General features: G+C 42.8%; 1 protein-coding gene across 1 annotated transcript in view; it reads right to left on the reverse strand.

The window, feature by feature from the left end:
• The window catches only part of grip1 (glutamate receptor interacting protein 1), an 82,117-nt gene extending 59,427 nt beyond the window's left edge, over nucleotides 1-22,690 (reverse strand). The window contains exon 1 of the mRNA XM_072377908.1: nucleotides 22,513-22,690. Coding sequence (XP_072234009.1) covers nucleotides 22,513-22,567 — 55 coding nt within the window. The 5' untranslated portion in view covers nucleotides 22,568-22,690. The remainder of the gene's footprint in view (nucleotides 1-22,512) is intronic.
• Nucleotides 22,691-23,688: the final 998 nt, after the last annotated feature.

Raw genomic sequence — 23,688 nt, forward strand, 5'->3', positions numbered from 1 at the left:
ATTATTAGAGTTCATGAAAGTAGAGCCATAGAGGAGCTCCAGACACCTGATAAACAACGTGAAAAAAGGTTAATTAGGAAGAAAAATGTCCTGATTCCACCTGATAAATCAGAGCTGCTTAAATAAGCTTTTTATCATTAACAGAATATTCCATAAATGTCTCCAAAAGTAGCCTAATAAATGAGAAAATAACGAATAAATGTATAAAAATGGGAATGTAACAGAAAAAGGATGTTTTATTCATTAGGAAACACCTGTTCAATCACCTGGCAACACAACAGCTGATCAGCCAATAGCATGGCAGCACCTTCATGACGTGGAGGTGGTCAAGACAACCTGCTGGAGTGCAAACCGAGCGTCAGAATGGAGAAGAACGGGGATTTAAAGGGGCTTTGAACGTGGCGCGTTGCTGCCAGTATGTCAGAAACAGCTGATCTGCTGGGATTTACACCCACAACCACCTCTGGGTTCACAGAGAACGGCCCGAAAAAGAGAGGATATGCTGTGAAAGTGCCTGTGAGAGGTCAGAGGTCAACGGGCCGACTGGTTCCAGATGACAGGAAGGCAACAGGAACTCCAATAAACACTCAGATCTCTGAAGGAGCAACACGTGGAACCTTAAAGATGGAGGGCTCTTCTGCAGCAGCAGACCACCCCCCGGGGGCCGCTCCTGTCAGCTGACAGCAGGAACCTGAGGCTACAATCCACACAGGATCACCAGAGTCTCCATTTCAGCTGGTGGGGTCAGAATCTGGCTTAAACAACATGAAAGCATGGATCCATCCTGCCTCGTATCAGCGCTTCAGGTTCTGATGGTTCTGATGGTTCTGATGGTTCTGAGCATCGTTTAAATTGCTGCTGACCATCTCCATCTCTTGATGAGCACAGGGCACCACGTCACAGAGCTCATTTCACCTCTAACTGCTTCATTTAACATCACAATGAGTTCCCTGGACTCCAGTCACCAGATCTCAGTGCAGCAGAGCAGCTTTGGGTGATGCTGTCATTTCAAAATGGACCAAAGTCTCTGAGGAATGTTTCCAACACCTTCCTGAAAGTTTGACACCAAGCAGCTCTGAAGGCAGAAGGAGGTCCAGGCTTTTACTCACAGGTGTACCTGATAAAGTGGCCGGGGGGGGGGGGGGGGTGTTCTCCATATATAAATACAAACTTATGAATGAATAGATTGAGGATATTAGGATAAAAATAAAGAAATAAATCCAACGCCGTGAATTAAAGCAAAGAAATAAAAATAAATCTCTTCCTAAAATATTTCTCCTTCAAGTTAAAACCACAATAAATTAGATAAAGCTTGATTTGTTCAACTATAATAATATAATTATATAATAATACAACACGTATTATGGGCAGATTCATTGATGAGGACAATAAAAAGCCTCCTTTTTCCTGGAAAGTCGCTTTGATAGAAGCGTGTCCTGAATGCATAAATGTGAATAACTTCTTATTTTCCGCAGCAGAGCAATAAAACAGCAGAACTCCACTGTGGGAAAAGGAGCTGTGGTTCGTTAGCCCAACTGTGGATCTGATGGAAGCTCATGGCTGATCCGATATGTTCCCGGTTGGGCCAGCTGGCTGAGAAAGAGAGAAAACTGGGATCAGAGGACGCCAGGATCCCGCCAACCGGGCTCAGATTAATCAGGTCTGTCTGCCTCCCTGCTTCAGATATAATGAGAGATGGCTTCAGTTCAGTGTTGGTTTCAAACAGCGAAAACACAGATATTTAATGTGAGCTTTGGACACAGAACCTCCACAGACGGATCAGAACCGACTAAAACCCCTCAGGCCCAAACCCTCCATCCAACAGGAATATCCTTTTATTCTGGATAGAAAGTGGTGGTGAATTGGAAATAATGGAAAGGAAAATATCCCGCCGACTTCACAGTTTAAACCAGATTTATTCATTTAACACAACCAGGTTACCTTCTAGTTAAGTGCTCTTATGACTCTGGATAAATGCATTAATGGTGATCAATCAGGCTGAAAAGCAACTATTTATTGTTGATTAATGTGTTTCTTCCATTAGATGCAAACTGGCTGTTTATAAATCCTGATTCCAGCCAATCGTTGAATTTATTAAAAGCCTTTCAGCCCATCCAGGTGCTGACATCCAGGCTCTGAATGCTAAATAAAAAAAGGTTTAAGTTGTCTAGTGTATTCAATTAGTCTCAATATTATCTAGTTTTTCTTTTCATTGCTTATTTCTACCGAGACGCTCGCTAAAAATAAGACAGAAGAGAAGGAGCTGAAGAGCTTGATTAAGTGAAAGGCAGAGAATCTAATTAAAAACCCAAAACGTGAGGAAACACAAAGGAAGCAGCCCAGCGTGTGACTGACAGCCGGCCTGCTGGCTGTGCTGCGACACACCGGGAACTGTGCGCTCACCTCTGACCCCTGTCATGTCCTGACAGCTCTTGTTGCATCGAAGCCTGACAGACGCAAAAATGCTGATGGAAAAGTGATAGATACCCCCCCCACACACACACACACAGCAGCAGAAGCAGAAATAACCCTGAAATAAACGTATTGATGATTAAACCAACGGGGAAATAACGCTGAAGAGCTGGAGCTGCTGGTTTTGGTGATTTTTTCAGGCAGAAAACTTTGAAAAGACTGCAGCTTAAAGGCGGTTTGAGATAAAAGGAAACATCTTTTCTGTGTTTTACTCAGGTGAGGAGTTTAAACACCTTTAAAAGGCACAATATTCAGACCGTGGACTGTGACGCTGCGACATTTTGTGTGAGCAAACACACCGATTACATGTTTTCTGGTGAGACTGGGCTCCAAAAGACCTGATTCTGTCCTGGAAATCAGATTAAAGCTTAAAGCTCCATCAGATGCAGCTTAAAGCTCCATCAGATGCAGGTTAAAGCTCCATCAGATGCAGGTTAAAGCTCCATCAGATGCAGCTTAAAGCTCCATCAGATGCAGCTTAAAGCTCCATCAGATGCAGGTTAAAGCTCCATCAGATGCAGGTTAAAGCTCCATCAGATGCAGGTTAAAGCTCCATCAGATGCAGCTTAAAGCTCCATCAGATGCAGGTTAAAGCTCCATCAGATGCAGCTTAAAGCTCCATCAGATGCAGGTTAAAACTCCATCAGATGCAGGTTAAAGCTCCATCAGAAGCAGGTTAAAGCTCCATCAGATGCAGGTTAAAGCTCCATCAGAAGCAGGTTAAAGCTCCATCAGATGCAGGTTAAAGCTCCATCAGAAGCAGGTTAAAGCTCCATCAGATGCAGCTTAAAGCTCCATCAGAAGCAGGTTAAAGCTCCATCAGAAGCAGGTTAAAGCTCCATCAGATGCAGCTTAAAGCTCCATCAGAAGCAGGTTAAAGCTCCATCAGATGCAGCTTAAAGCTCCATCAGATGCAGCTTAAAGCTCCATCAGATGCAGCTTAAAGCTCCATCAGAAGCAGGTTAAAGCTCCATCAGAAGCAGGTTAAAGCTCCATCAGATGCAGGTTAAAGCTCCATCAGATGCAGGTTAAAGCTCCATCAGATGCAGGTTAAAGCTCCATCAGATGCAGCTTAAAGCTCCATCAGATGCAGCTTAAAGCTCCATCAGATGCAGCTTAAAGCTCCATCAGAAGCAGCTTAAAGCTCCATCAGAAGCAGGTTAAAGCTCCATCAGATGCAGCTTAAAGCTCCATCAGATGCAGGTTAAAGCTCCATCAGATGCAGGTTAAAGCTCCATCAGAAGCAGGTTAAAGCTCCATCAGATGCAGCTTAAAGCTCCATCAGAAGCAGGTTAAAGCTCCGTCAGATGCAGGTTAAAGCTCCATCAGAAGCAGGTTAAAGCTCCATCAGATGCAGGTTAAAGCTCCATCAGATGCAGGTTAAAGCTCCATCAGAAGCAGGTTAAAGCTCCATCAGAAGCAGGTTAAAGCTCCATCAGATGCAGGTTAAAGCTCCATCAGATGCAGCTTAAAGCTCCATCAGATGCAGCTTAAAGCTCCATCAGATGCAGCTTTAAAGCTCCATCAGATGCAGGTTAAAGCTCCATCAGATGCAGCTTAAAGCTCCATCAGATGCAGCTTAAAGCTCCATCAGAAGCAGGTTAAAGCTCCATCAGAAGCAGGTTAAAGCTCCATCAGATGCAGCTTAAAGCTCCATCAGAAGCAGGTTAAAGCTCCATCAGATGCAGCTTAAAGCTCCATCAGATGCAGGTTAAAGCTCCATCAGATGCAGCTTAAAGCTCCGTCAGATGCAGCTTAAAGCTCCATCAGAAGCAGGTTAAAGCTCCATCAGATGCAGGTTAAAGCTCCATCAGATGCAGCTTAAAGCTCCATCAGAAGCAGCTTAAAGCTCCATCAGATGCAGCTTAAAGCTCCATCAGAAGCAGGTTAAAGCTCCATCAGAAGCAGGTTAAAGCTCCATCAGATGCAGCTTAAAGCTCCATCAGAAGCAGGTTAAAGCTCCATCAGAAGCAGGTTAAAGCTCCATCAGATGCAGGTTAAAGCTCCATCAGATGCAGCTTAAAGCTCCATCAGGCAGAGAAGAAGCCACATGTGAACACGACCCAGAAACATCTTTAAAGCTGGTTTAAAATGGACTGAGGCAGAGTGGGTCAGATGGGTCAGAACCTGACGCTGCGTCCTCCAGACTAAAGAGGAGAGGAACCATCCAGCTGGTTATCAGCTCTCAGCTCAAAGCCTGCATCTCATTAGTGCCTCTGGAACTGGAAACCTGCACATCTGGAAAGGCCCCGTCAATGTTGAAAGGTATAAACAGGTTTTAGAGCAGAGTTTGCTCCCATCCAGATGTTTGCAGATGTTGTTAAGGTGCTACACACTCGTCAGATTCAAGATTAACTGATATTTTTCATTAACTGTTGTCTAATGAATGAAAACGTATTCATTCGCAGCTCTGACAGGTGAGCTTTGGCCCATTTTAGTTGACATGAAGCATTTTGTTACAACAGCTGTTTTGTTCACCGTCACGTGCATTATTTTGGTTTAAAACAAACATCTGGAGCAATGAAGGCTTGCTGCACTGCTTCCAGAGGCTGTGGCAGCAGAATCCAAACCTGTGATAAAAGCCTGATGTGTCACATGACTTCCAGCCGCCCTCGTGCACGTGAAGAAGGAATCAGTGTCATTTATTCGCCGACTCGTGTTGCATGTCGATGTGCTCGTGTCGTGGAGTCACTTAGAGTCAGTGTTAGTTCAGGAGTGTGAGGGAGGCACGACTCCGCCTCCTTCACCTGTCAGACCGGCCTGAGGGCCTCGACACCCTAAAGGAGCCGACAGCCGGCCAGATGGTCCCGTCACATTCACTGTCATAGGTGGACAGCGAGGAAGAGACGGACGTGGCTAAAAATGCGTGAGTTCATTTGCATATCGCTCCCGGGCTTCTGCTGCTCTGTAACACGATTGGACGGCACATCTGTGTGTGTGAGTGTGTGTGTATATAATCATGTTCTCCACGCTCCACTTCAAAACGCACACACAAACGTGTTTTTCTGTCTTTGTAGCGATGCGCTCAGCTCTTTTCCCTTACCGTCACAGTTTAAACACCTAATTCTAAGCTTTACTCTGAACTTAAATCTAATTATAACCATAAAACCAAGTTTTGACCCTCAAAGGTTCTTTTAAATATGTGGATTAAAACCTTAGACCCCACAAGTATAGTAGGCTCGCTGCTTCTGGACCCCACAAAATGCTAAAACAACAGAGGACACACACCCACACAGGGTTTATCCTCTGCCTCCACCTGCTGTTCACTCAGAGGAACTGCAGCTCATGAAGACACCAGCCACAGAGAAGATATCTGAGGCTTCAGACGGCGCCCCACACTACCCACAGTGCAGTGGGGCAGAGAGTCAGGCAGTGATTGATAAAGCCTGAGGCTGCGAGAGAAAGACGGAAACAAAACAGAACAAAAAAGAGTGAATCTGTGGTCCTAATGGGCTGCTGTGTGACTGACCCTGATTCCTAATGGACACGCAGACAAAAACACACACATGCTGCATTGACTTCCATTCATTCCCCGAAGGCTCGGTATAACCTGAACCCAAACCCTGACAGAAAAGGGCAAACAGCTGGACCACAGCTGCACAGGAGACGAACTCAGAGTTCAAACACACAAAATAAGCTTTCTGGAGACGTAAATCTGAAAGATATTTGACGACATGGTGGCATTTTCAGGTCTGATTCGACAAAACCTTTTTTTCTAAGCATCACAGAAATAACAAGAAAAATGACCCAACAGGGAAATACAGGACATTCAGGACCCTTATTAAACCCTCAAAAACATTAACCATCAGACTCTGTGCATTCAAACTGTTCTCCAAAGCTGCCATTTATATCTCAAGTACTCAGGGAGGCACTTTAGATTTAAAGTACATGAAAAATCTGCACCACAGAATCATAAAATAACGAACACACAGCATCCACAGGACTGAGGACTGTCTGCTGCCTTATTAATGGAAAAAAAGGCTTCAAGTTGCCAGACAGTAATGAGGGTTAAAGACGCTGAACTGCAAACATTCATGATAATTGAACTTTGAGGCCAGAAAAATATTCAAACCAGTAAAATGCAGCGACTGAGACAGAATCTCACGGTCATCCTGTCATCAGCTGCACAGCTCTCTTAAGGTCCCACCACAGCATCTCAGTCAGGCTGAGGTCTGGACTCTGACTGGACCATTGCAACACCTTGATTCTTTTCTTTTTCCCACATTCTGCTGTAGATCTGCTGCTGTGTTTGGGATCTTTGTCCTGTTGATGAGCCAGTTTCAGCCCAGCTTTAGCTGTGGGACAGATGGCCTCACATCTGACTCTAGAATACTTTGGTATCCAGAGGAGTTCATGGTGGACTCAATGACTGCAAGGTGCCCAGGTCCTGTGGCTGCAGAACCAGCCCAGATCATCAGCCCTCCACCACCGTGCTTGACAGCTGCTATGAGGTGTTTGTGCTGATATGCTGTGTTTGGTTTCCTCCAAACGTGCTGCTGTGCATTAGGACCAAACATCTCCACTTTGCTCTGGTCTGTCCAAAGGACATTGTTCCAGAAGTCTTGAGCTTTGTTCAGATGCAGCTTTGCAAACCTAAGCTGTGCTGCCATGTTCTTTTTAGAGAGAAGAGGCTTTCTCCTGCAGCCCTTCCAAACAAGCCATCCTTGTTCAGTCTTTCTCTAACTGTGCTGTCATGACCTTTAACCTTTAACATGCTAACTGAGGCCTGTAGAGTCTGAGATGTAGCTCTGGGCTTTTTCACCTTGGGGTGACCTTTAACCTTTAACATGCTAACTGAGGCCTGGAGAGTCTGAGATGTAGCTCTGGGCTTCTTCACCTTGGGGTGAACTTGCTGGGACGTCCACTCCTGGGAAGATTGACAGCTGTCCTGAATGTTTTCCACTTGTGAATAATCTTTCTCTCTGTAGAATGATGGACTCCAGATAGTTTGGAAATGGCCTTATAACCCTTCCCAGACTGATGGGCAGCAGCAGCTGCTTCTCTGAGATCATTGCTGATGTCTTTCCTCCTTGGCATCATGTTAAACTGACAGAACTCCTGCTTTTATAGAGCTGCTCACACTGACTGAGGATCAGCAGCTCCTGGCTGCACCTGGCATGCTTTTTATCTGAATAACCTGCAGCTGAGTGAAGAAGACTCCGTTCGCATCACATGGTCCCTGCAGGTGAAACACTGAAGCGGAGTTTCTGGGTCGGATGAACCCATGAACACAGGCCTCACGTATGTGGAAAGCGGTTTAAGGTGGACTCAGTCCAGCCTGCAGTGAATGTTTTGTGCCGGCGGGACAGAAACAGTTATCAGGCGACTGCAGCTGCCAAAGTCCCACACAAACACAACGCTGGATGAAAACAGAGCAGAAAACAGTGGAAACACTCTGGTCTTCATCCCTCGCTACAGGTTTCAGTGTCAGACCAACTGCTCCACTATCAGGGACACGCTGAGGCACAACATGTGTGCGACAGACAGAGTGTGTATTAATAAGTGCTCTGTGTTGGTGTGTCCATGCTGGGTTTATCCGAGCAGAAAATGAGTGTGTGAGATGCCAGCAGCCTGCCTGGCTGTCCACCTGGACGCTGCCCAGAGCTGTGATGAAGGACAGTCAAACAGATTTTTAGACTGCTTCCTTCATAGAAAAACCCTTTTTCTCAGCACCGTGACTCAGGATTTTTCCGTCCAACGCAGGATGATGAGAAGCACAGCAACAAAACGAGCAGTCCCTCCATTTCCTCTGACATGTGCTCACTTCCACCCTTTCATTAGGTGTGCTCCATCATCCAGAATACAGCTTCCAGCTCACATTTTCCCTCCAAGCAGCCACACTTTCCTGTAATCTTACCCCGTCTGAGGCAGAAAAAAGGCTCCTAACTCAAGGGATGAGCCAGTGTTGTGTCTTAACTGCCTTATTTTCCGTATTTACATGAATGTTTGGATCAATAAAACATCCCAAATCCTTTCCAAACCAGAGCCAAGCAGTCGGAGAAATATGTGCTTTAGGCGGATTCTGGGTTCTTCCTTGGCTTGACAGCACCGCCTGGTTAAAAAGGATCTCACCTGGTGACCTCTGCAGGTGCTCAATCACAGTTTGTCAGAGATATTAAAGCTCGAGGGAGAATCAATCTCATGACCTTCCAGCTCCAATGAGAGGCTGTAGCAACAGTTAGCAGCTACGTCACCACGAGAAGCTCCACCAACATGAACTGCTGCCACTGTATCAGCAGATTGTGCAGATTTATCCTGGTGGAGGCAAAGAAATGAGGAGAATCTGCGTGTTTATGTCGGTAAAATAAAACGTCACACCAGCTTACATGATGAAACAGCCGGTGGGTCTATTGTGAATAAATGTTGTGGTTTTTTTGCTTGCAGAGGACAGATTCAGGTAGGATTTTGTTATTTGGAGCAGAAACGGACTGAGACTTGATCTGAGAAGGTCATTTAAAGTTTGTAAGCATAGAAACGACGGCCTCAGTGACAGCTGGGCCACACTGATCAATATCGTCTTCAGACTTCCAACTTTAACAAAAACTGAAATCAACGGTGGTGCTCACTTGTTTTTGGTATCGCTGCCATTTCCCCCCAAATAGCTACGGTAATTTGGACGTTCTGTGTGATTGATTTCATGTTATCCCACCTCAGGTCACACCTTCTGTCTGGCAGGTAGAGCTCTCTTGTTTGGTCTATCAACAGAATCTGCAGGACAAACTATGTATCTTATCTTATCTGTCTTTATTTCACCAATACTTTAAGAAGAATGAATGAATGAACGTGTGCTATAGCTCTGTTAGCTCATAGCTGCTGTTATGTGGCTACTTGCAGCTATAGGAGAGCTAACGGAGGGATTTCTACACAGGCACTCTACTGGGACCACATGTCACACAGTGACATCATCAGCTAAGATACAAAAACAACACCCCAGTCAAGTTATGGCGATACTTAAAGATTTCCATCACCCCTCTCTGGTTTTCTTTGAATTTATTTAGTTGTCTATCTCTAACAATAGCACATCTTTAATAATAATTTTCCTTTCCTTCCCTTTGTAAGTTAATAAAGTATTATTGAATTGAATTAAATGTCCCCAAATATGGACACTTAATCCCTCTTATAGCATCTCTGTGGGCTTTGTGTGATTGTATTTCTTTCATATAATCTAATACTTATGTACACATATATGTTATAGGGTAGGGAGAGTCATTTAAATCCACAGAAAGAAAAAAGCCATTTTCAGTTTTCCTGTGAGGTTACTTTAAGCAACCTTCAGTGAGAGGTTTAATTTAAGCCAGTCACGTGGCCTGTTCAGACTGAGCCACTCAAACCTGCAAAATCCAGCCTTTTCTCACCATTATCTCAGTGCTGCATACTCCAAATTAGAGCCTCTGTGTGCACACGGTTACAAAAAAAACTGAGAAGCTTTTGTTGCCATGTTAGTTTCCGAAAGAGATTCACGCTGTCGAGGTTTTTCTGTCAAGCGTACAATTTGAGTCACTGGGCACGCAATCACATGTCCCCGTGCTTTGGGTTTATAGGCAGCGTTGGGAGGACCGTGCTGCCAACATTTGCATAAACACACACATTTAAATGGGAAAGTCGCACACAGTCAGCAGTTTGTTCCTCAGAGTTGTGTCAGAAACGATGGGGATAATACATTAAGCTAAGGAAATGGATGTAAACACACACACACACACAAGCTCAGGTCTGCTTCAGTAATCCTGAGCACAAAGATGAGCAGAGTTCTGACATCAGCACCTCTTAAAGGAGCCTATGTGCATTTCAGTGTGTTATTCGGTGTGTGTGTGTCAGCAGCAGAGACATAAGTGTGTTACTGTGTGTGTTTGTGTTAAAGCCATTTTCTCTGCTTCTTAGCCGAAAAGCTTAAAACGGTAGAATGATGTCATGCTCTGACACACACACACACACAGTGACTGTAACGTTCCCAACATAACATCCTTGCTTCATCGCTCAACTGCTGCCACAGCTTTCAGCCACATCACGTGATCTTCAGCTTCCTGCAGAGTGTGTCCAGGTGACGAGGATTTACCAGCAGTTTGTGGCTGTTTAAACCAAACGTTAAAGACTCACCTCACAGGCTGCTTCAGAGGAAATGATGGAGTTTAAAAAACTATTTCTGGGTTTAATAATGCAATTAACTGAAACGGAAGGAAGCAGCTCTTGGTGAACTGGGTCTACGGGGTGTCCTCTGCGTTATTTAGGCTTATTTATTCTTAAAGCATCACTACAGGCTTTGGCTTCTCCTAAAGGGGTGTAACACCACCATCGTAAAAGGAAAAACTCCCTCTGAACCCTGTATATACACAGCCATACACATGAATTTGATGTCATGCTTTACAGGCTGACAAAAGACACCCCCAGAAGCTACCAAAATGCCAAGAGACACGGTAGAGTAATGTTACAGGATCTAATACAAATAAGACGATTTATTTTATAAGTCAGGGAAGAACATCAAATGTTCTAATAAAGTTAGCCTTTTTATTTTTTTAAGGATCTGAAAGTGGCCTATCTGTGAAATCAATACATGTGCCACATAATCCTTATTATGTGTATATATATTACAGTCAGTGCGGTTACCTGAGCGCCACCGGATCGGATTAATGGATAAATTACAATAAGACTGAGTTATTCAGCTCATGGAGACACCTTAATCTGACAAGAAATCGGATCGAATTAAGACCCCGAGATAACTCGATCCAAAACGACAGTGGATCGGATCGAGCGTTCTGCGCATGCTCGAGACTTTTTCCCGCGATCGTCACCCGGAAGTGGAAGGAGACGATATTACTGTACAGAAAGAAACAAACAAACATGTTGTGCATCTTCTGTTCCATAACCAGCTCATCACAGATGGAGAGGGACGCAGCTTCATCTCGCTCTGCGTTCGCCATCTTTCTGAATGCCTGAGTTTGTTGCTGTTGGCGGTGAAGACGTCAACAGGAAGTGGCTCTATTAGCGATAGCTGAAATGGGGACAGCGCCACCTATCGTACCGGGGTATGACATGCTTTGTGCCAGTGATTCCATTCATTCACCGCCATATATCCAAGGATAATTACCCTCAGATAAGGAGCAGAACCCAACTGTAGCTGTAATCCAGTTAATCTCATCATGTGGACCCACTGAGTGTAACGTATTGTAAGATAGCAGAAAACATTTAGAAAGGAAGTAAACTTCCAAGATGTTGGTGTGAAATTAGCTAAAACTGACCAAACATTTTAACATGAGAACTTATTTCCGTGTTAGTCTGTAACAGAACTGAGGCGCTAACTGTGGCTTCATCTGTGAGACAGAGATGGTAACGATAAGGTTACAACCACATTGTAGCTCAAGGAGGAAGTCGCCCACCAATCGGAAGGTCGGTGGTTCGACTCTGGCTTCCCTGGGCTACATGTTGAAGTGTCCTTGGGCAAGACACTGAACCCCACGTTGCCTATGAATGTGTGTATGAGTGATTAGAAAAAGCACGTAGTTATTTGACGAGCAGTCGCCCATGTGAATGCGGCATGTAGTGAAGCGCTTTGAGTGGTCAGTTAGACTAGAAAAGCGCTATAAAAATAAAAGGCTAACTTTATTAGAACATTTGATGTTCTTTCCTGACTTATAAAATAAATCGTCTTATTTGTATTAGATCCTGTAACATTACTCTACCGTGTCTCTTGGCATTTTGGTAGCTTCTGGGGGTGTCTTTTGTCAGCCTGTAAAGCATGACATCAAATTCATGTGTATAGCTGTGTATATACAGGGTTCAGAGGGAGTTTTTCCTTTTACGATGGTGGTGTTACACCCCTTTAGGAGAAGCCAAAGCCTGTAGTGATGCTTTAAGAATAAATAAGCCTAAATAACGCAGAGGACACCCCGTAGACCCAGTTCACCAAGAGCGCATAAGTACAGTCCATTCACATTTAAATCTCTGATGAATAACATAACATGGATGAACACGCTGCTGTTGTGATGTTGTTTTTTCTGAGTTCTCTCCAGCAGGATGATCCAATCGGGTGTTTATTGTTTATATTTATTGTTTATTGTTTATGTTTATGCATTTAGCAGACGGTTTTATCCAAAGTGACTTCCAGGTAGGCAGATAGGGTAAGGGGGCCTTGCCTAAGGACCCCTACTGGAGGTAGTAGTACCTTTCATGCAGGGGATTTGAATCCAGGTCACCCACATGAAAGGTGGCAATCTTACCGCTACACCTTCCAGTCCCATTATTCTCATCCTGTATGTTTCTCTCTTGTTTCCTCACATCGTGTTGTGTTGGGCCTCTTTTCTGAAACTTTTTTATCTTCTTTTACTTTATTTATAATGTAAATAATCCAACAGACCGTGGAACTGTGGTATCTCAGCCATCGGGCGCTTCAAGAATAGTTTCAGGCCCATGATTGTGCGTAACAAAGGTTTGTGCATTTCAAAACAAGCCAGAAGCTGATAGTTTTAAGGTTCAAAACTTCTCTGCTGGTGCTTTAAACAAACATGTCATGTAAAGTTGCTCAAATGAGGCTGTGTTCCTCATTCTACGGTCTGGTAAGGAAAGAGGGAGCACTTTCTTTTTCACACGACTGTACGTGGCGTGCTGTTGAGTGCTTTGGCCATAGTTCAGTCAGTCACAGTCGCCTGCAGGCACACAGGTGCTGGTCCCGTCTGGACTCACCGCGGCAGAGATAAGGTCACGCACCTGAAGCTGACTCCATGAACACACTGTGAAAGCTGCTCGCTGTGTCCATGCTTTCCTCCGCGGGTTTCTAAACCAACGTTTATCCTAAGCCTCGTGGAGCTGGAAAGCCGACAGCTGATGACCAGAATCATGTATGTGTCCGTCATTAGATAAAAAGGATCAGGTATTATGTATTTTACAGTATTTACATCAATTAGCTTCTATGTGAATGTTCATATTTATGTTTCTATGAATTTAAGGTGCTTAGAATTAAGATAAATCTGTTGGTTGTCAGAACAATTCAATTTAATCAACTGAAACATATTAAATAAATCTACACACCATACAGGGTGAAACAGATTAAATCACCTAAAATGTATGTGATTTGTACAAATATATAAAACAAATACATGAACCATGTTACTATAAAGTCATTTAGAATAACTAATATCTATAGAATTCATTCATGGATATCACATCAAATGTATTAGTATGTTTTATGTGAAAACTCTTAAATCTGATGGATGGATGGATGGATGGATGAATGGTTGGATGGATGGATGGTTGGATGGATGAATGGTTGGACGGTTGGACGGATGGATGAATGGTTGGATGGATGAATGGTTGGACGGTTGGACGGATGGATGAATGGATGGATGGATGGATGAATGGATGGTTGGATGGATGAATGGATGGTTGGATGGATGAATGGTTGGACGGTTGGACGGATGGATGAATGGATGGATGGATGGATGAATGGTTGGATGGATGGATGGATGGTTGGATGGATGAATGGTTGGATGGATGGATGGTTGGACGGTTGGATGGACGGATGGATGGACGGATGGATGGATGGAAATCTATCATTACCACTAAAATGAATAACACCTTCAAACTGAGCCCAAATATTTTTAGGACTGTACTAATAAACTAATTTTTGTGAGTTTGACAGGAAATTCACAAAAGACAGACTGCTTCCTGCAGCTTTAAGACCTCCAAGAAAACCTCTCTTTGGTCACAAAACTGGTCCTCAACCACAGAATATTTATTCTACTAGCAGATAAAACCTATAATAATAATAATAATAATACTAAAGGATGCCCTGTTCAGTGGGCTGAACATCAAATGACAGGCTGGGCTTCCTCACGCTGATTTTAAACTTATAAACTAACCTGATCTGGTCTGTGAGTGACCCTTAAATCCACCCAGAAGTCCATTCAAAATCTGCCTGAGAATCCTCACAATCTGTTAGTTTTGTTCACGGTGTCACAGTAATCCCCGGTGTCAGTTCATCCCCGTGTACACGGCTAAAACAAAGAGCTAACAGCTCATTCAGCTGCTTTTAATCATACCAACATGAACAAATCCAGGCCAAAGGTGGGACTAAATTTATATTAACACAAATTTCATACCTTTTATTCCTTTTTTCAACTCCATTTTGACCACAATGGTTACTTTACACATAGCATGAATATGTAGAACAAGAAGCTTCATTTTTTCTGAAAAACGCATCTAAAATATTCCATGTTTGGACCAGTTTTAACCATATTTGCTAAATTTGAAAGAAAGAGTCAATAAATTGAGAAAAATAATAAGACATAATCTATTCTGGTAGGAGTCATGTTGCGTGATAGCAGCTGTTTAAAGATTTTACTCAATAAACTGTTTAATTTTGGCAAAGCAGCCAAATGATTTCACTTTGAAAACATTGGGGGTACATCTTGGCTCCTTTCTGGCATTTTTTGGGCCAAATATCGAGTCTTAAGGGAAGTCAAAGCGTTACTTTGGGGTTTCAGTTTCTGGTCAAACGTCTGACTGAATGAACTCTTTGATCAGTGAACAGTCTGGTGTTTCCCATCATGCACCAGGGTTTTACAGCTGAGGAAGAGGAACTGCAGCCTCTGGCTCTAAAACAGTTGTCACCTTCATCCTGTGAGGTTGATTATTTTCCAATTTTACACCAAGACACAGGTTGGATGAAGGGAAACGGTCATTTCCCCCACAGCAGAAACAGAAACAGGAAAAAGCATTTCATGTGAAGCTTACATCAGAAAAATGGAAAATTTAAAAAGAGCCTTTTAATGTGAATGTTTTTGAATTGATCATTAAAGCGTCTCTCTTTTCCAGTTCAAGTTTTCCCATCATCACCTGTTTTTTAAACATAATTATGGCTTCATCATCTTCACCACTTCCCCTTCAATCTCCCTCATTCTAATTCTGGGTTTCTCTCAATAGTCCTGATCCAAACTCAGGGGGAAATGGGCTAATTAACATCACAAATTTCTGTTCAACGTCTGCAGCTGCCATTTTCTCTGTGCTTTGGATTTCATCTCCTGAGGTTCCTTTCTTTCATTTGACTGGATTTAATTCCTCGTCTTCTTAGTGAGTTGGAAGTGTTGCAGAGCCCACTGAGATAAGGACTGACATAAATCCGTACAAATAAACTTGATTTGATCCGTGTTATAACAGCAGTACACTGTGTCTCTTATGGTTTGCTAATCAATTATTAACCTGTTATCTATTTTTACTCCCCTGCCTTTGGCTGGCTGGTGATTTCCTTTTTTATTCTTTGTATTTCACATGTTTGAGTGTCAGTCTGTTTCCTCATCCCACCGTAAAAACACTGTGAGCAGTGTAGCTGGGAGAGCAAATCACCATCTCTCCGTGAGCGCCACAGACAGGTTTACAACAAAGCAGTAAATCAGCACCGTAACACATCCTGTAATCGCCTCTGGGGTGAAACTGGTCGCGTTTGCTGGAACTAACCACCAGCCTGTGATTTGTTGAGTATTTTTTCGACCTGCTTTTCTACATAAGACGTAAAAAATGACCTTTTTGTACAACCAAGAGTCCAGATGTGAACATATTCAACTGAGAACCTGACGAAGACGGGAAATTCTCACACATGTTTGATGAAAACCATGAAGAGTTTTTCTTTAAACATGAATGAAAACACATTGTTTCTTTGACTATCGACTGAAGCCGAGCTTCAAAGCGTCACAACAACTGCTAAAAATGTCCCAGTGGCTTTGTTCACCTCTTCTATACCATCTATGATTGCAGCTGAACCTGAGAAATACTTTGGCTGAGATACCGCAGCTCACGACTTGTTTTTATGGCAGTGCTGTTATATCCCACAACTGTAGGGGGAGCTAAAGAGCAACACATTTGACAAGTTATCCAATGTTACTTTAAAAATGTAAAAGAGAAGAAGCAAAGGTTTGTGTTGCTAAAACTAATGAGAATAAATGATCATGCATCAACTGAATAAATACAAACACTAAGTGACTGATTTAGAATTATATGAATCGATAGCATGTGCATACGAATGAATTTCTATTGGAAAAATCCTTTTTTAGACCTAATTTTATCTATAAAATATTACTAAAAGTAATATTAACATTAAAGGGGAACTCCGGTATTTTTAAACCTGGACCTTATTTCTGGCATGAAATACGTTCATCTACTCACCGAGAACAGTTTGGTGAAAGTCGGCGTCCTTCGGAAAATATTTAGATTCCTCGAGATCCATATAATAAGAGTGAACGGGGCTTAGAGGATGCAGCCTCTAAATAAGGCATTATCTGTCTTTATTTCACCAATACTTTAAGAAGAATGAATGAATGAACGTGTGCTATAGCTCTGTTAGCTCATAGCTGCTGTTATGTGGCTACTTGCAGCTATAGGAGAGCTAACGGAGGGATTTCTACACAGGCACTCTACTGGGACCACTTCATCCACAAAATCTGATGAATATCCTGCCATGTTGCACAAAACTATCAGCAGCAAACTCTGTGTGAAGTTAGCCGACTGTCACAGAGCACGGAGTGAATGAGCTGTGCTGCAGGGGGGCGTGTGGATGAAGTGGTCCCAGTAGAGTGCCTGTGTAGAAATCCCTCCGTTAGCTCTCCTATAGCTGCAAGTAGCCACATAACAGCAGCTATGAGCTAACAGAGCTATAGCACACGTTCATTCATTCATTCTTCTTAAAGTATTGGTGAAATAAAGACAGATGATGCCATAAATAAGGTTTAAAATGACCGGAGTTCCCCTTTAAATGAGAAGATTTGCTGCTTTTCTTCCTGACACAGATGGGACTGAAGTAAACACTGTTACTAATGCAGGATAATCGGTTAGTTTGTTTGCTCAATAATCACCGGTTCAGGTGTTTAAGGGTTCTTATCGAATGTTATCGGATTACGTCAGACAAATATAACTGGTACTAATCGTGGAATCAAAAGATTAAATATCGATGCTTTGTTGATAATACAGATGTGAAAACATCAGGATTTGATCTCAGGACATTATTTAATTGGTGAAATAAAGACAGATAATGCCTTATTTACCGTTCACTCCGTTATATGGATCTCGAGTTAAAATACCGGAGTTTCCCTTTAATCTGTCAAACGGTTAAAAAATATTTGTTTTAGAACCAGAAGATTTTCAGCATTTTTCATAGAAAACTACCCGAACAGTGACTCAAACGTGACTAACTGGAGGAAAATGAAGTCAAATAACCACCAAGGCTTCCTCCTGCGGGTTTTATTTGGATAAAGATCTCAGGCCTGGAAACGTAATCTTAAAGGCAAACATCACCATCTTATATACCATCTATGATTGTGTCACAGAGCAGCTGAAACTGTCTTTTTGCACCTCCGTGTTTTTTGAGTACTTTCTCTCCACCTTGATGGAAAAAAAAACATGAAATAAGGGAAAAATCAGAAGGAAATCCGAGCTTAGTTACACTTGACTGCACTGTGAGTCTGTTGTGGTGAATGTGTCACCGTGGAGATAATCACTCACTTAGGAGCCGACACTTTATCAGTGTTACACTCCATCTGTGTTCTTGCAGTTTGCAGGCCGGCCAACACCAGAGTCACCGCACTCATCCTCCTTCATCGACTGCTCCATGGACCACAGACAAATAACTAATTCCTTCATTTAGTCCTGGTTAGACAAAAGGAAAACATTTGCAGACGTCACCTTTGGCTCTTTTTGATATTTTTGTATCCGGTCCAGAAATAAAGCTTTGAACTTTTTCTTTTTCTATCGGTTGGGTAAATAATCCCTCTGGAATCTGGTGTTAGTCAGCCCAAATGAAAATAAATGGATTATGGGTTTGATCTTCTTTAATCCAACATTTATTGCCCTGTTAACATGCCAGGCTGCTTTAATGGTGAGGAGACTCTTCGCATACATGTGGATATCCTCAGCAGAAGCCCCTAAATGTTTTGCATTTATCAAAGATGAACTCTCACATTTGTAAGCATGCAGCTCGGCACAGTTTTCTATTCTCCAGCAACACTGCCTGCAAACCAAATGAAGCAGCTCAAGCTCCAGAGTTGAGGATTTGTAATGGTTCTGTGGCTGCAGTCGTGAGTAGTTTATAGAGTGCGAAGCTTTTCAATGTGGGCTAAAAATGGTGAGCTGAATCCGACACCAGCAGCGTGTAAAATGGGAATACCTGCTCCTCGTAGACTTTAGGTGAGTGACGACATATCTGTTTCTGCTCTGACTGAAGCATGAAGTCAGTCTCTTATCGGCTGTATTCATCAGCCCAGGCAGCACGGGTTCTGGTTCTGAGCATTGATCAGTCACTTTCAATCAGTGGTGCAGTCATAAGAAAGCCTTTCCTGACGATCATTGTCTCAGTCAAAGGAAGGAACGTTACTGCTGTGTTGACAGCACACATGACCTTGTTGAATAGAGATTTGGGCTTTTTGTGCGGTTTTTATAGCTCCTCATCTCTTCATTTCTTTCCTGCATGAGACGTTTCTTTTAATTCATCTCGACTGTTGCTCCTTTTTAATCATTTTGATTTCATTTTAATCATTTTACTTCTCTCTCTTTGTGTTCTTTTATGTATTTTTAATGCTTCTTCCGCTCCCCGCTGCAATGCTTTTATTTTCTGTAAAGAATTGTTTTGGACATGAAATGTGTGATAAAAATTAATTTGACTCGACTTCAAAAGGAGAAAAAAAGTCAAACTAAAAAAACACAAAAAAAAACTTTTAAAGTCTTTTCTTTAGATTGTAATAACATAATTATCTGAGTGTTTTTAGCCACCACACAGCTGTGTTGTAAAAATGTGACATAATAACAGCCTTATTTCAGTTAAAGAAGTTTGTGAACCTTAAAACTATGTGTTTCCGACTCGTTTTGAAGTACTATGACATTCGTTATGTTCCCGTAAAGCGGAAAACTGTCTTTGGAGCGCCCAGCGGCTGAGATACCGCAGTTCACGACTTTGCTTTCCACAATGTTTTACTTTTACTGTTTAACTTGACGTTTTCGTGGCAACAAATGACAACAAATTCATGAGAATGGCTCTAAATACGCTGATTTTGCTGTTACATCTGTACACAACTGTAAGGGCGGCCAAAGAGAGAAAAATTAGCCCAATTCTGTGCTAAAACTAATGACGATAAAGGTTCACACAGCTACAAGAAAATACATATAGTAAGAGACTGATTTCAATTGGAAAATCTATTTTCTGAGATTTAATTCCATCCATCCGTCAAACAGTTAAAAAATACTAAATGACTGTTACAGAAGATGGAAAATATTTAGTGTTTTTCTGTGAAAATCACCTGAACAACGACTTAAACATAACAAACTGGAGAAGAGTCAAACAACTTCCCAGAATTCCTCCTGGGTTTTAGTAAAATACCAACAATATTATTTAAAAGGCTGTTCCATAGAGCTTGTTTTTTGCAAGCCATTTCTTTGAGTGTTTCAGTTTAATCGTGTGTTTTGGCCACATCTGGTTTAAAAATAGGAAAGTCACAACTCTCACAGTAGAAAATGCTGGATGAGTCACAACTGAAGCTCCTCTACAGCCTGGATCTGCATGAAGCTCCACAGGTTTGCATCTGGTTCTGTCAAAGCTACAGGCTTGGGTAAATAAATCTTTATGGGAGGCGCGCACGATGAGTTAAAGGCTGCATTTTGACCAGAATCTTTATAATCAGACAGTAGATCTAAGTCTTTACACAGCAAACTGAAGAACTGTGTAGATTATGTGTTTTAGTGCGCTGACCAGCTGCTGTGGATCTGAGCTCCAGTTTACAGGCTGTAAAGCCTCAATTACAGTTACAGAAACTGGCGATGTGGCACCTTCCTACAGGGTTTAAATACCTTCCTGAGCTGTTTTCTTGCATGGATCCTGAGGTGGAAAGAATGCTCCAAAAGTCCTGGAGGAAACTTGATGCCATCAAAATTAAGCTAAATATTACCCTGTTAATGTTAAGAATAAATTAAATGATAAAATCTGGGAAGGCATGCTTCAAATATGAGTATGAGGTCACCTCACTGTGCAGACTTAAGTTACTGTGATTACTTGTTAATATTTTCAAGTGTTTGAGTGTGTTTATAAAGAAAAAAACACATTTTTCTGTTGCTGCCATGAATTGTTTCATCATTATGAATAAATTTATTTCAGGGTATAGTTGAAAATGTCTCTGTGGTGTTTCTGTTCTGCTGTTGTAGTATTAAAGCGTGCTGCTTTAAAAAAGTAGTGTCAAATTTAATCTGAATTAGACAGCAGCACCTCAGACTACCGACTGACTTCCTACACACAATATGTCAAAACATTTTAACAAGTTCCTGCCCTGGAAAATTTCCCCTCAAATTCCGGTCTAAAGCATAGCAAAAGTAAACCGAAAAACCAAAAAATATAGAGAAAATGCTGGATTTTGGTCTCTTTGGAAAGCTAATGCTCTAAGCTTTTATCCCAAAATTGTCAGAATCCCTTTTAATGTTATTGTGACGGAGTAACAGATGTTTAAAGACTACGAAGAACATCTGAGCTTCTTTTGTAAACAGAGTCCTATAGATGACGACAGCTGTGAACGATCAGCTGGAAAACACAAGCAAACCACAACCTGGTGCATGAACAAGTCCTCATTTACACATGTACGACACACAGAGGGAGTTACAGATGCAAACAGCACATCCTCATGTTCAGAATTTCTCCGTCTATTTGATGCTTAAGTCTTCAAACAGCTCATTTACAGCCGGCTCAGAGTCCACACAGCTGAAGAGGACCATGAACCTTCGTTTAACGCAGATTGTTGTTGGGAACTGAAGCCTGTGGACACGACATGAAGCTCCTGTGGGCTGGATATACTCTGAAATAAACATTTCAATAATGCAGACTGGACTGGTAAGAGAGAATATGTGAATGATGAAGCACAAATACTGGCTTATCTGAAATAATGAAACAGCAATCTGTGGGAATAGGGAAGATTTCCAACGATGTATCACATATGCACCCGTTTTTACTTGGTTATTAAATCACTCATTTTGAACAACATGCATTACTTTCTACCAGATTTACATAACTTTTTATGTTTTGTGGTTTAGTATGCAAATAAACTTCTCTCAAAGCGACTGATGTGCTAATATGTCTTGGCAAACAGCGTGTTGACAAATTTGGGATTTTTAAAAGTCAAAATCAGCAATTAAAGAAAGCAAAATTCATTAAATACCATCCCTTCCAGAACCTAATGCATGTGGACCTTTAAGTTCTCTAAATTATGAGCAACACATGATATAAATACCTATTTTCAACATGTTAGACTTGTTTTGCAGCTTTATATGGGCCAGTTGTCAAATGTTTGCCCTCAGGGAGGTAATTTAACACGTGTAAATGTAGAAAAAAAATAATTATCCAACTTCAGTACAAGTATAATAAAACTGTAAATAAAAAAAGAGCAATATATTCAGTTAAATTCAAGCAACCTGGTGACTTTCCCCCTTCGAGCCCGCAGAACACCACAGGGGTTTAATGTTCAACGTACATAACTGTGAGGTGTTCACGGACTCTAACGGTCACAACATCACTAAAACTGAAGGGTCACGGCTTTTACCGGAACACCGGCAAAAAAACAGCCGCCCGCAGCCCGGTGGCCGTTACACAAACACACACACACAAGGGCAGACCCTCCGCTTGACCAGCCATTGATCTTCGCCCGCTTTTAACCGCTGGTTAGCCTGTTAGCGGCGCTGCTAACTCCGCGGCGCTAGTAACCGGTCACCGGTAATCGCCCGTAACCAGGAACACGTTAGCACTCAACGTAAAAATCACCGTAACGTCACTGTAACCTCAGTCAGTGCGTCAGATTAGCACGAGACGGCACACACACGAGCGCACACACATAGACACACGCAGAGTAGGTATCAGTTACCAACTTTCACTAATTTAAAAACATTCAACCGTCCGCGCGAGCTCTACCGGCGGCGCCAGAGCACGCCGCACGGGAGATTGCACAGGCGATAATTAGTATACTCGCGCTCACACGCGCGCACACAGGTATGTACACACACTCGCTCCTGCACGGACCGGTCCGAGTCGGGTCTTACCTCCCTCCTGGTCCGGTTGGAGACAGGCCGGGATGTTCTTCTTCCAGCCGGGCATGATGCACCTCAGGGCGGATAGGGAGTCCAGGGCGGCCCGCTAACAGTCACACACCAGCAGCAGCGGGAGGAGCAGCAGCGGCGATAGAAACATGGCTAGTTAGCTTTAGCTTCAGCTGCTACACCCCCCACACCCCCACCCCTAACTCTGACTCTACCTCTCTCTACCACTCCCTCTCTACCTCACACATGCACGCGAACCTCTCGCTCTCTCCCACTCTTCGTTATGTCTCTCTACCCCCTCCCCCCTTGAAACTCTACCCCTCGAGCCTCGCTGTGGTCTCTGGAGGAGCTCGAGCCGGGGGTGACGTGATGACCGCGAAGGGGGCGCCAGGCAGACGGTGTGTCGGTACCCGCGAGCTTCGCTCCCTTCTCCGTTACCCCCACAGATGGTCCTTAAAACTGTCCGAGCTGGTCACAATTACCGCTCGTTTTCACGAGCTCTCAAGTGCAGTAAGACACGCGCTAACTGTGGCGTGCACGCGCATCCTCCATTCATTCATAGCAAAAAGAGAGTTATCATGCGTGGACGGGCAGATCAATAAAGGCATCAGAGAAGAGTTATGAACGGTTTTTAACAGACACTGATCCAGAGGTTCGGAAACTAAACTTTAAACTGACAAATGTAGTGTTTTTTTTATAAAATAAATGCATTTTAAACCTGGAGCCAGGCAGCTTATAAAAACGTGTGAAGAGGGGCAACAGAACACCGGACAATCTGCGTGGAGTTAATAAAAAAACTCCTGGTGGAACATTTCACGGCTAATTGGGTTAATTTTCAACAGGTCTGTCACATGATCAGTAAGAGAGAGGACATCTTTCCCAGCTGTGAGCAAATTAATCAACAATTCAAAACCAGGGAAGTTAGCAAATGTTTTTGTCCTTTGGCTCTCAGCAGAGTTGTGTTTGTTGTCATGTTGAAGAAGCCACAAAGACGGCATCAAAAGTCAACAAAACCGTGTGCTCTGCAGCATTCAGGTGTGTTTTAACACGATGCCAAGGAGGAAAGACACCAGCAATGATCGTAGAGAAGCAGCTGTTGCTGCCCATCAGTCTGGGAAGGGTTATAAGGCCATTTCCAAACTATCTGGTTTCCATCATTCTACAGAGAGAAAGATTATT

The sequence above is a fragment of the Leuresthes tenuis genome, unplaced genomic scaffold (genome assembly GCF_036924035.1).
Source record: "Leuresthes tenuis unplaced genomic scaffold, fLeuTen1.0.hap1 SCAF_23, whole genome shotgun sequence".
Lineage (NCBI taxonomy): Eukaryota > Metazoa > Chordata > Actinopteri > Atheriniformes > Atherinopsidae > Leuresthes > Leuresthes tenuis.